Here is a 13,286-nt window from a genome sequence, read left to right as displayed (position 1 = left end):
TTAAAACTATACTATTTTTCTTTTAATATGCATATAATATACTAATAAATATTTTATGACATAAACTCATATTCAGAAAAATATTAAATTGTTAATTTGGACATAAATTGACTCGTTATAAACTCAACATCACCATCATTATATACAGGTTCAACATTTTCTTCCCAAAAATCAACAGGAACAATACTCAAATCATTAATTGGAAAAAAATGTAAGGAAGTGTCATTAAAAACTTCAAAAAACTTAAAATTATTGACCAGTCCTAACTCCAACGCATATGGTGATATCTTTGCTATATATTCACCAGATATACTCAGTTCTTTGATAGTATGATCTTCAACCACTTTATTGATACTATTACTTATTATAATACAACAACTTAATGAAAGACCCCAATTAGCCCATAATAGGTTATTTAACAATTGTTTTGGACAATGTGGTAAGTAAAATAAGGTTGTTTTATTATCAGTTACTAAATATTTACCCTCTATGTTTTTACTTTCAACAATCATTCCAAAATACTTCAATACAAAAATATCATTTTCATTAAATACTGGATCATATAAGAGTACCTCTAATTTATATAGTTCTTTTAAACATAATAATAGAACAAACTGATAACGAGATATGGTCAACTCAGACACGTGTCCCAAACCAAAACACACAATCTTACTAATCTTAGGTTTCTTTAAAATCGTCAAGCCTTCGGTTAGAAGGGCAGTGAAAGATTCATATACTCCAGTTGCAAGAAATTCTTCTTTGGCCACTACTATTCGTCTACAATAAAATACATTCCAAAAACGCATTCGAACTTATTTAAAGGCTATATTTACCTAATTATTTTATCTTTATCAATGAAGGTAGTGTCACAATTATCAAATGTATAAATATTAGAATTTTTATTTATCTTATTTTTAATTTTTCCTTTTCTTTTATAAGACACTTTCGTAAACACATCGTCTAGGTTAGTAGCAGTTGACATTTTAGCAAGTGAATGTAGCAATAATTAAAAACCAAATACACCGTACGCATTGGAGCTTAATATACGAGGTGATACTAAAAGTTATTAAATTATCTAAAGTATCTTAAGACTGCTGTTACACTTATTTAATCTAAAACTAATTGATCCATTTCAATTTTACCTTCATTATCTTGTTTATTTTGTACTGAATCTGAAGTAACTTGAGACTGATAAGATTTAGATTGCTTAATGGCTGCGTACAAACAAAATAACAAATGCAAAGATTGAATTTTGTTTTTAGCTATTGGTATACTAAAATACCGACATACTGTATCGACATAGTCAATAATAGACTCGGAATCAGATGGTTTCGGAAAACCATCATTTTTTAATTTTTGTTCCATATCTTCTGGCCATTGTTCCATTAATGTATCCAGATCTGGCATTGGTCTAAAAAATCATATATAACACAATTCTAAATACGTCTAAATAAAACTTACTGGGAGTAATGAACAATTGGTGATGATTTACTTTTATGCAAATGAGAAATATCTTTTATCCATTTATCTATAACTTTTCCACTTTTTTCTAAGTTATCGATTTTTTTTACAACCTAAGGAAGTAATTCTTTATATATATATATATCATAAAAAAATAAACCTACAATGCTTTTCTGTTCATTTGGACTTATTATACTATCATTAGCAGCTCTCAATTGTAAATGTAGGAGTGCTGGGTCACTTTGATTTGATGCAGGTTCATCCAACACCAAGAGGCCGAGTTGAAGAATATTTTCGTCAAAAATTTCACCAGAAAGTGTTTTTTCTGGTGGAATTACTTTAAGAAATGCATCGATGTCACCAACAGCCGGTAAAAATTCTGGTATAAATGGTTTAAACTTGAATTCAGTATTCACATGTTGAGGTGTATATCTGCAATGTAATATAAAATAAATATTTAGATACAAGAGCAATAAAAAAGTATCTTATGTTAAAACATTTACTTCTGTATATATTGAAATAACTCCTTAATTTCAGCATCAACTTCCAAGTTTTCAAATTGATTAGGATCATATTCTCCTGTTACTTTATTTTGGCCGTCATTTTCACTTTCATCACTTTCACTGGAATTGGAAATATTCCTATCACGATTTAGTGAATTTTTCAATGTTGCTTGAGGCAGAGCATCTGGTTTTCTGCTTATTTTTTGAGGTAAATTGCTTGGATTAATACTTATATCCTCGGAATCTGAGCCCGACACATTTTCAAATGTTTCAACTTCATTTTTGTTGAAACTTTTATTGCCGTCTAAAGTATCATCCTATAAAATAACTATAATAAGTTATAACATATACGTATGCATATATTGTATATAATACATCAACAATCGAAAATGATCTCTGCATCTCTACTGCAACGTATATTATTTACAACTGTGTACTGTACAGTTTGTATATTTCGTAAATTACCATTGATTTGTTGTAATTCTTCGTTTCTAAGCAACAACTTAACTGTATACTTTCTATTTATCCCCCGTATGTAAAGTAATCGCTAAACAGTTCACAACTCTGAGGACTTTGGTTTTCTAATATCATCAATTGTGAAGTTGACACTTGAGTTAACCTTACAAATGAGATGAAAACAAAAATATAAGTGATTTTTTAAAATGTGGTTTTTTACATTAATATGCTACATAGCAATATTAGTGCAAGTTATATTTATTACTATTTCTATAGGTAACTTTTGTTGTTTAATTACACATACCGAAAGAATGTGCACATAATTAATGTAACTTTCAGCTGCTGGTTTATATTATTTGGCAGAATTAGTCGAAGAGTACACCACTTATGCAAAAAAAATTATTTGGTGGATGAACTCTGTAAGAGGCTAGCTATATGGGTCTTATCATTTTTACACAGTTAATGTTTTTATTGATTTTAGATAATTACAATTCTATATGTACTCATATGGATGCTAGAAGGACTCCCAACTTCAATGACTGTGTGTGGAATTCTAGCACAATTGTGCCATTTTGTGATATTAGCTAATTTTCCATTTGTTGCTTTTTCATCGCCATTTTTTATTATTGGAGTAATATTTGTTATTGTCAATCACTATTTAGCTTTTAGTTATTTTTCAACGACATATCATCCATTTTCAGAAGTAAGTACCTCGATATGTGAGTCTAATCTTTAAAAATTATTGTTATTTTTTCAGGTAATTGCATATTTTACATTGTATTTGTGGTTAGTACCATTTGCACTATTTGTGTCATTATCTGCAAATGATAATGTGTTACCGACAACTGCAGAAAGATCAGGTACTAAAAAATATTAAATATACCGATGATTCTGTGAAACAAAATGAGATATATCATGTATATAGATCTGTATTGTTGAATTATTTGTATTCATGGTTTTTGTAAACTAATTTATATATTTCTACCAATAAACATTTAATAAAAAACATTTTTAATCATGAAACAACATATATTTAAATAATTGACACAATATTTCTAAATTTAAAAACTAACTACATAATTTATACAATTTCATGATTGCTTTAACATTCTTCAAATCAAATACCTTTAAAAATTCCTTAGACTACAATAATAAAGGTTATTTTATTTTTACAGATATTGATGTTGTTTCCAACTACTTATCAAAAAGGAGCAAAAAATATGGATTGTTAACATTATTTACATATGCTAAAGAATCCCTTCTTCCAATACGAACAAAAAAAGGTTTTTAAGTTTACTACCCAATAATTAAATAAGTGTATTAAGTATAGATTGTACAAATTACATATTAATTTATTTCATTTGTGAACCGAATAAACGATGCATAGCAAATATCTAATTTTTCATTGTTTATATTCAAGTTGTGAAAGGATATTCCCTGTACATTATTCAACTAACTTGTAAATTAAATATCTATTTTAACAGAGAGTATGTTTTGACAAGTCTATAAAATATTAGTTACAACTAAAAAAACTACATATTATTAAATAACAAAAATTTATTAAATACTTACTTCATAATACAATGTAGATATATATTTATAATAGACAATAAAAAATATTAATATGACTGAAGATAATTTAAAAAAAAAACACCGTCAATGTTAACGCGTTCACTACACACATAAGACTACTCTCACCTCCGTAATCTGAACACAGGATCATACAATTTCCTAATTATCTTTTTGACGCAGAACAGATCACCATGTTCTAAACGATTTGTTAAATAGCTTAAAATTGTGTCATTAAGATACGTTCTGAAATTGTTACTAAAGTTGTTACTGATCTCTGCGTTCTCTAAAAAGCTATACATAGATTTTAAAACACATATCACAGACATTTTGGTTTTTGCCAGCATCATAGGCGAATCGTATTTAACCAGGGAGTCCAAAATGGTCGCGGTAACGATTTGAGTCTGTTCTTCGGGGAATATCGATTTGTCTTCATACGAGAGACCTTCTGGAAGCGTCCACAACATCTTTATCAGCATTCGTGAGCACACATCAATCAACGGGGTATTTTCCGCGTACTGATTCAGTCCACCTCTCTCGAATATCTGCTGAAAGATAATTATCTGATAACCAGGATACTTATAAAGTGTAAATGTTAAAAGTAAAGTTACTGGATGAACATGTTTAAGAAGCATTTGATTGTATGTAATATTTATATTACTTCTGGACTAACCTCTGACGGTTCAGAGCTAGGATCAGGGAAATATCTGCAAGCCCATGAGAAAATCAAACACACTGCCTTTTCTTGGGGCAGCAATACTGTCATTAATTGGATCAGATCTTCTTTAGCTTTCTCCGGAACTACTGGCCACCTATGCCCCGATCTAAATAAAACAAAATTTATTTAGTAAAATATTACTATAGGCAATTTTGAAAATATACATTGTTTTATTGAAATAACTATCTGTCTTAATCCTCAGCTTTAATGAATCATAATTACTCATTGCGTTCCGTACATCCAGATCTTCATCTTCAAGTAGAACCATAATAATATTAATGGCCTTACACAGCTCTTCATCTAGTAAATATAAGCATTTTAAATAAATTGATTATAAAAAATCATATTAGGATTAAGGTCATAGGCTCAAAATATTTCCTGGTTATATTACCTTTCAAAATAGGATCCGCGTTATAATATAAAGCTGCGTTTTTACAAAGAAAGTCACATACTGCCAATCTCCGATGAAGGGCAGCAGCAGGAGAAGCTGACTTTGCTAATACTTCCAATAATTTATCATACCTGAAATAAATATGAATCATTGATGTTAACTAGAAAAATTCAAAACAGCACTTACTTTAATAGAGTGTAATCAACCTGTATCATAAATGTACTTATACAGCCTATCACAGCACTTATGATCTCTTCATTATCACAGTCACAGTAACTCAGCAATGTGATGAGTGTTTCCTGCTTACTTAATCTTAAACATTTAATAGCGCAAAAGTAATATTTCAACAAAATAAATAACAAAACCCTGTCTTCAGTCTGGATGTATTGTTGTCGTTTCACTTCTTCAATAAGGAAATTTTTCAAGTTTGAGTGAATAGTTCTTAATATATTTTCAATTGAATTTCTGTTAAATGTTGCAACCAAATCAGAAATTGAAGGCCTTATTTCTATGTCTTTTGTATAGAATAAGGGATGATTTTCTTTTTCTGGTTCAACACCAACCTAAAATTGAAATATACCATAAATATATATTATTGTTCTAAGGAAACCTCAGAATTTACAGCTGCCTGAAATAACAATCAATTGCTTTAATATTAGTCGCTTGCACATATTTTGATCATGTTTTCACTTTAAAAAGGAATTTATTGAGAAAATTTGGTTTTAATTTTAGTCAATTCGTGTGGTCGGTCGTTTCCCTCCTTTAAGACCTCTGAAAATTAATTTGATTTGATTGAATTGATTCGTGAACTATTAAACTACCTGAAAAATTGTTGAGACTATGAGCTGGTATTATGTCCAACGAGTCTAACAATTCAATGTCTTTAAAACATTTTGGTCCTTCATACCATTTTTTTAAATCGTTTTAACCGATTAGTTAAATTGTTGAAATCAAAGACGAAAACCGAACTGAGACATGACGGAGTAGTATAACCTTAAGTTTCTAAAGACGCTTAATGAGCTATAGTCACAGATTGACTCATATAAAACATAAAAACAATAAGTGTGATTTTCAGTGTTCCATGATTAGCCTCTGTGTAGACTGAATAACTCAATAACACTAAATGAAAAACTGTCATTTTATGTAGAGAAATCCCAAAATATGAAATTTAATAGTTAATAGATATCACCGATTAAAATACGTGAAAGCACCTAATGTATGATACATTTTCTGTCTTGTAGAACATATTAACGTTAATGAATAGATGATGAGAACTAGAAACTTTCACACAGCTTAAATCCTGTATGATAATGATCATCTGTCACTAATAATACTAACTATTTGTATAATGGTTTGATCTGAACCATTGTAAGATAAGTGCTTTTGGTTTAAACAAATCAAGAACTCCAGGAAAAATCGTTTCATTTGATTGTGGGGTCCATACAAGTACGATATGATTTCATTTGTAATGGTTGAGTATGTTATGTCAGTCTCTTCAAATTTGTGAATTATTATGTAATACGCTAAAATAGTTTTGGTAGCAACATAGTTCTCCTGCCAAGTCAACGGTATGTCGTTTCTTCCGTTATTTGTGGGTTTGGAAAGTACCGCGAGCAGAGTTTTCAGCCAGTTCACGTCACTAAATTCGGTGCATCTGATTAGTTTAAAAATTTCATGGTTAATAATAAATGTACCGAATATTTTACGACATACGTACATATGAAGCATTAAAGTCATCAACTCGGTGTAAAGATTCACAGTCATATGACTAAATTTTGTTCCTGCTGATTCCCACAAGTGGCAACTCCTAGCTATATAATTTCCCAATGGTAAATTCTTAATTGGATGGTGTTTAAATATATAGTACAGCTGGAAAAACAAAATTTATATCAATATTAAGTAAATGACGTAAAAGTAAAAGTGACGGAAAATAAAATATTAATTAAAACTATTCCAGGTCCTGATATTTAACAAATTACAACTAGGTTGATATTACTATCATTTACCTGTAACAAAAGGCCATGGCATTCATTGTCACAAATTCCCTGATCACTAATTTTTATGAAACTCATTTCAATATGTTCTTGAATATTACTGAAATCAATAAATGCTATAGAAGCTTTGGCTGCTGCGTCTCTAGTTTTATAGACAGGATTTGATAGGCAAATGTTAATGTATGGCAAACATTCAGACATCTAAAATCAAATTATTGGGTCAAATATACATGCATCTTAAATATAAGAATATAGGAAAAATTACCTCGCAATTGTCGTCCTCAAAATTCGAAGGATATAGTCGGCCTAATATCATCAGAATTGGGTGCAATACTAAACTAGAGTTATTTCGACACTCATCAGCGAGAGTGTTCAAAATGAAACTATAAAGTACTTGATATCTCATAAAAAATACTCTGACGGTGAGTTTATTTTTTATACACATCTTATCTTCATCTGCGGTTCGCTGCACACCAAATAATCTCACCATCAGCGCAGAGAACAATAATGTAGATGAATTTCTAATCTGAAATAAACGTTAAGTTGTATAAAATGCCAAACTCAATTTTCCTTATCTTACGCCCCAGGCATCACTTTTAAATCCTCGAATTGCTAAAATCACACCTCGACCGACATAAGGCGTTACCAATTCTCCTAGTTTACTATGTCTAAAAATAGCACGTAAAACATTTAGGCAATGCATCTTCGTTTCGTTAATGCACTGGTCATCTTCTGCTGTAGTAAATAAACTTGATATTGTGTTGTGAAAATATGTAGTATCAGTAGTTGTTGTTAAAATAGAGAGTATTAAAAATGGAAGGCCTATAAACAAAAAAAAATGCATATAAATATTTCGCAACTAGTTTAGTTCTAAATCAGAATATGTTAACACTGAATAAGAATAGTTCATTTTACTCTATGTCATGATATCTGTTACTGTATTAGAAAATGTTTAAAAACATACCAGCACTTCTTCTAGTAGCACAAAGGTCATCTGAGTGTTTCTTCCCTGTACAAAGTTCAATAGCTTCTTGCAGCCACTCCTTTGGAAATGCATTAATTTTTGATCTCGAAGATATCCAAAAATGTTCAGAAATTATACTAAATCCCACATATGCCTGCTCAAAAACGCCTCTGTGCTTACTTTGAACAAAAACGTCAACAAAAAATAGCCCTATCCTTGTTAATAGATCTTCAGAAAGCATTGGAAGTTGAATTTCTAATTTAATGGACTGCTTGACAACTTCTGCTAAGAGCAGAGCCATTTCCTTCATTGTACGCCATGCATAAACTACAAAACAAATGAATTGAATCATTTTATAACATTAATAATACTCACCACTAACCTAGTATCATTTGTGCTTTGGGGGACTCATCATTTTCACAAAAATCTTCCAGAGATTCTGGTAAGTAACCTTCTGGAGAAGGATTGCAAACTATTGGTTTAATCTTCTCAGATATTTTAAAACAGGTGCTTACCAACTGGTCAAAGACACCAGCATACCTTTGATTATGTTGGCTAAAATTTTTATTAAACATTATGTTTATGCATATAAATAGCAAAATAAATAACACTAACCTTATATCTCTATTTTCAAGAAGATGTCTTACACTTAAAATTAAACCATACACTGATGATTTTGCCATGCTAATATGATCAATTGTAATCTCTTCACTCTGATTTATAAACTTTTTTGTTAATACATCAATCATGTCCAACGTGGGATCATTCAAAGTATCACTTTCGCCGCGCTCTGAATGTACAATCTCATTAAAAAATGGCGAATATGAACATATGTCAAATAAATAAGCTGCCGATAAGGTTTTGCTGGGTTTCACATCAAGTGCCAATTCAAAACTTCTCTGCATATATTTAAAAGTGAAATTCACGTTCTAAAATAAATTAATCAATATTATTAGGTCTGGACACCGTCATTATATAACTTACAGTAAAACCTAGATAATTAGGAGGTAAAGTTTTTAACAATTTTACGATCATTTCCTTATTACTTTCATACGAATCGAACAAAATGTTATGACTGTTCTTAACGTCATCTTCGTTCCAACAATTTTTCCATTCTTCTGGAGTCAAAATATTTTGTATCACCAGTAACAACTCCAAACTGGTCGCCCTTCTAGGATAATTTGAGTCGTATGACAGATTCCCTATAAATATTCTGGTTAAATTACAGATGAATCTCCTATACGACTTTTTCAACTCTTGATACAAAGATAGAAACTTTTTGTGGTCTTTCTCGTCGATGTTAATCTCTATAGCCTTTGTCATATTCGTAATATTTCTTTCTATCACTTTGTATCCGGCGTCATATCGTGTTAAAATTTTCTTGTAGTATGACACGATTTGTTTTCGTACACTTGGAGATTGTGCGGTGATATTGTATCTAATATAATTAATTAGGAAGATGAATTCCCAATCTAAATATAATTCTGTAGATTTAAGGCTTTCTGTTAACGAAGCTAATACTAAAAGTCTAATCTACAGGATAAATAACAATTAATTATTACCCAACAATAACAAACATATAAATCAAAATGGATACCGCAGGTTTTATAGTTAAAACAAATTAGTTAAAACGTCAGAATCGTCCAAAATAATATACATTACTGGGGTGAAAAAAAATGGCTCCTTATGCCCGTTCCGTATTATACCCGTAGTCGCAGAACTACTCCATATATTAAATAATCCAGTGTTTATTATCAAAACATCGACTTTATGTACTGTTGTACAATTTATTGGCGCAACTTGATATGAGTCCTTTCAACCAACAATATAATTCAACAAGAAATTCGAAACTGCAATCGGAACTCGACAATTTAAACGCCACTATCATCAACAACTGAAAAAATGGAAGCTGCAATATTATTATGTAATTAATATTGTACCTAGAATGTCATTCTCCATAAGAAATACCTTTTGGTAACAATAGAGGAATCTGGCCATAAAGGAATGGAGAATATGGAGAATTTAAACAATAATAAGGACGATCAATGAATTCAAGATAAGACGATCATTGAATATTCTTAAAATTGTAGAAGCTGTATCTGCAAAAACCAACAGAAAATTATCTGTTGCTGCTGTAACTAATTAACTGCTAACTGTAAATATAAAGATAGAATAACTGTTTATTGCGGTGCTGTCGGCATATACTTTTACAGTCATCTCAATTAAAGCTGTATGACTTCCATAATTCCCCCATAACATAATGGAGTCTCTATCGTTAGACATGTAGAATTTATAATGGGCCATTTTAAAATATGGAAGAAGGCAAGAAACTTTGGACGTTATGGATTTAAACCAAACTCTTGTCCTTAAATTAACATTAACTTGCCTTCGTATAAACAACTGGTTTATATGTAAGAATATAATGAGTAATTTTGCAATGATTAAAGTTCTAAATGCGTTCATCGAATTAATTTATTTCGTGCACCAAAATGCGTTCATCCAATTAATTTATTTCGTGCATCACTAATGGCTTCGACCAGACCGTCACCATTTGTCATATATTTTAAATACACAAAATTATTGAATGATGTAGTTTAAATATTTCTACATAATTAACGCCCATATTAATTGAAATAACACACACTACAACCCTATTAAAGTAAAATAAAAGATGTATGAAATAAATCGCTAAATTAAGGTATGAGCTGTATAGTTGTATGGTAATTATAATAACACACTTTAAACAGTAATATAAAAGGGGCTAAGGGCCTCAAGCCCTACTTGATAGTGAAATCCAGCTCCTCCCAAACCAGCATTCTGGATCCACTGTTGTTAAATAATGTAAAGTAATATTGATGAAATATCAAAATAAAAATATTTTTGTTCAGCAGAAAAATGTATCCATTTTGATTTACATCACTATTAAACATTTCATACCTCTTCACTTTGATGGGTCATAAATAGTTCCATTTTCTGTTTGTCTATTAACCCTCGCCAATATGAAGTACTGTCCTTTTCAACACTTAGTTCTATACCATTTTTTCTAGCATTATGTAAACAATGTAAAAGTACTTTGGACTCTTCTATGGATCCTAGGTAGTCATTTGGAAATCTAAATAATTTTAAAAAGATATATCATATTAGCAATAAATAATAATTATGAGTGTATACATTAAGCACACACAAAAAATAAATTTATATATAAACTGCAACATATTTAATATAAATTAATTAATATCAACCTACATAATCCTTAATATAGCTGGTTGCAGTTTAAAAGCCGTACTAATAACTCTTTGGCAAAAATTTTCAATTTTATTTCTTGACCTAAGAAGACCTATAACTGGTATTACCCAGGTTTTAATCCAGTGATCTTCATTTTCTCTAGAAGTAAAACTTTTTTCTAGCAGCATCTGGTAAGTTTTGCCTACCTGCATTAAAAGTTCTTTAATATATTTACAAGTAGTAGAAACATATACTCACTTGTTCAACAATAGTTGTATTCTCAAGAGATTCTAACAAAACAAGTGGTAACTGCTTGAATTCTTTTAGTAAAAATTCACAACCATAGTACTTAGCTATATACTCATAGGAATAAAATCTCATAGTGCCTTCTTCGGGTATTTCACCAAATTTTCCAACAAGAATGTTTGTTAATTCTTTATGATCTTAATTTAAAAAATAAACTATCAAACAATAAAAATAACAAATAACTCTACAAACCATTAGAATGATGATATGCAGCTAGCTCAATTAATTCTTCAAAGAATGTTTTTGTATAGTTTCTGACACTGTCAATAAAATAATCAATATGAGATGATACAAAATACAGACCATCCAGAAACATATTTTTAACTAAATCTAAAGTAACATTTTTAAACTGTCTTGCTACAAGACACAAGGTTTTGCTTGTTTCTATTATAATAGCGGAATGTCCAGGATTTCTAAACAAAGAATAAATGAAACATACATAAACAATAATGTATGCATTTTACCTTCTAGAGGTTTCCAAAACGCCTTCAAATAAAACACAAATTAACTTCTTTCCATCAACTGTTTCAGATAACAGTCTTTCCTCAGGTAAAACACTAACTATTGATGAGTAAATGATAATATGATAGTCATCAGGTTTGTCTTCATTATTTGATGGATTTATAGATAACTTAAAAGGGGAATTGTTTTTACTTAACTAAAATTGTAATAAATTTGAAACGTGTTTGAGTCCAGATTTAACAACTTACTAGTTGTGAGACACTTATAGTATCTCCTTCAAGAACATTAAATGCATAAACAAACATAAGGCAAACTTTCATTCTCAAGTCAAAGCCAATTTTATCATTAAATAAAAGAACATAAGAGTACATCAACAATGTCTGTAGATGCTCTCCTTTAATCTCTTCCAGAAATGAACTATCCTTAACAAATACTGGCAGTATTTGTTTTAAAACTGCATTCATTAAAACATTTAGGCCCTCAATTTCAGGTATGATGTCTTGCTTCACTTGACTAAAAATAAATCAAAAAAATTATTTGATTAAACATTTTTTAAAATATCTTCACCTACCTAGCATAACTTGCATAGGTATCAAATAAAGAGATATACAATGGAAAAAGAGGTCTAAAATTCACTTCATAATTATACTTTGGAGATGTCTGTAAAATGGACACAAAATGGAAAAACTCATTGGACTCCTTCAAGTCACATGTTTTTTGTGTTTTTATTTTATTTAAAATATCTTGAGCTGTACTTCTAATAATAGGTTCTCCCAGGTTTTGCTTGATAACAAGGTCTTGAATATACTTTTTTAGATGTTTTTTGCCATTGAATCTTGTAAAAAGTTCTATAATAATGGTTCTGGCTTCGATATGCAACAATTGGTTATCCCTTGAAGTTACATAAAGATTAACCTAAAAATCCTGTATTAAAAAAGGGAAGTTATGATAATTAGAATATTACAATTTCCTTTATAATCTTCTTAACGTCGTTCTCATGACTGGCGGCTCCAAGTTCTTTTAAAAAATTCTGTAATAACGGGTTCCTCAAATTGTTTCCAACAATATTTTGAAATTCTATGGGCAGCAAGCTGCATGGCCTAAAATCATCAGAATTTTCGGCCATTCTAGCGCCATAGGTACTTAAACTACACTTAATTTTAACTAAAAAATAGAAAATTCGCGCTCGTGCTATTTCATTCCATGCTTTTTGATTAATCTTGACATACGTCTATTT

General features: G+C 30.0%; 4 protein-coding genes across 5 annotated transcripts; 1 reads left to right on the top strand and 3 right to left on the bottom strand.

Annotated features, from left to right (window-relative positions):
- Nucleotides 1–14: 14 nt before the first annotated feature.
- On the bottom strand, nt 15–982 carry LOC143195877 (SRR1-like protein). Its single transcript, XM_076403386.1, has 2 exons — nt 834–982; nt 15–777 (listed from the first exon to the last, which is right to left on the bottom strand). Exons 1-2 carry the CDS (start codon nt 980–982, stop codon nt 84–86), a joined length of 843 nt encoding a protein of 280 aa, XP_076259501.1. The 3' UTR covers nt 15–83.
- Nucleotides 983–1,107: 125 nt separating this feature from the next.
- Nucleotides 1,108–2,426, bottom strand: IFT46 (Intraflagellar transport 46). The gene is made up of 5 exons (XM_076403370.1): nt 2,340–2,426; nt 1,965–2,281; nt 1,626–1,893; nt 1,462–1,574; nt 1,108–1,411 (listed from the first exon to the last, which is right to left on the bottom strand). Exons 1-5 carry the CDS (start codon nt 2,364–2,366, stop codon nt 1,108–1,110), a joined length of 1,029 nt encoding a protein of 342 aa, XP_076259485.1. The 5' UTR covers nt 2,367–2,426.
- Nucleotides 2,427–2,537: 111 nt separating this feature from the next.
- Nucleotides 2,538–3,818, top strand: LOC143195878 (protein TEX261). The gene is made up of 5 exons (XM_076403387.1): nt 2,538–2,696; nt 2,760–2,839; nt 2,902–3,123; nt 3,178–3,280; nt 3,596–3,818. Exons 1-5 carry the CDS (start codon nt 2,627–2,629, stop codon nt 3,709–3,711), a joined length of 591 nt encoding a protein of 196 aa, XP_076259502.1. The 5' UTR covers nt 2,538–2,626; the 3' UTR covers nt 3,712–3,818.
- Nucleotides 3,819–3,956: 138 nt separating this feature from the next.
- THADA (Thyroid adenoma-associated protein homolog) lies at nt 3,957–13,285 on the bottom strand. Of its 2 annotated transcripts, none has more exons than XM_076403366.1 (22): nt 13,014–13,285; nt 12,621–12,964; nt 12,298–12,562; nt 12,052–12,245; nt 11,780–12,000; nt 11,540–11,724; nt 11,303–11,487; nt 10,994–11,168; nt 9,041–9,589; nt 8,672–8,985; nt 8,439–8,611; nt 8,057–8,383; nt 7,673–7,914; nt 7,358–7,618; nt 7,105–7,293; nt 6,816–6,967; nt 6,437–6,752; nt 5,285–5,661; nt 5,099–5,229; nt 4,872–5,007; nt 4,663–4,813; nt 3,957–4,534 (listed from the first exon to the last, which is right to left on the bottom strand). In XM_076403366.1, exons 1-22 carry the CDS (start codon nt 13,173–13,175, stop codon nt 4,115–4,117), a joined length of 5,469 nt encoding a protein of 1,822 aa, XP_076259481.1. In that variant the 5' UTR covers nt 13,176–13,285; the 3' UTR covers nt 3,957–4,114. The 2 variants fall into 2 exon arrangements, with proteins under 2 accessions (XP_076259481.1, XP_076259479.1); XM_076403364.1 differs by having other exon boundaries at nt 3,957–4,537; nt 13,014–13,284.
- Nucleotide 13,286: the final 1 nt, after the last annotated feature.

The sequence above is a fragment of the Rhynchophorus ferrugineus genome, unplaced genomic scaffold (assembly GCF_030347505.1).
Source record: "Rhynchophorus ferrugineus isolate W39M unplaced genomic scaffold, kcgeb_rfMv2 rfM4, whole genome shotgun sequence".
Lineage (NCBI taxonomy): Eukaryota > Metazoa > Arthropoda > Insecta > Coleoptera > Curculionidae > Rhynchophorus > Rhynchophorus ferrugineus.
Note: the sequence above shows the minus strand (reverse complement) of the source record. Positions and strands in the feature narration are given on the sequence as shown.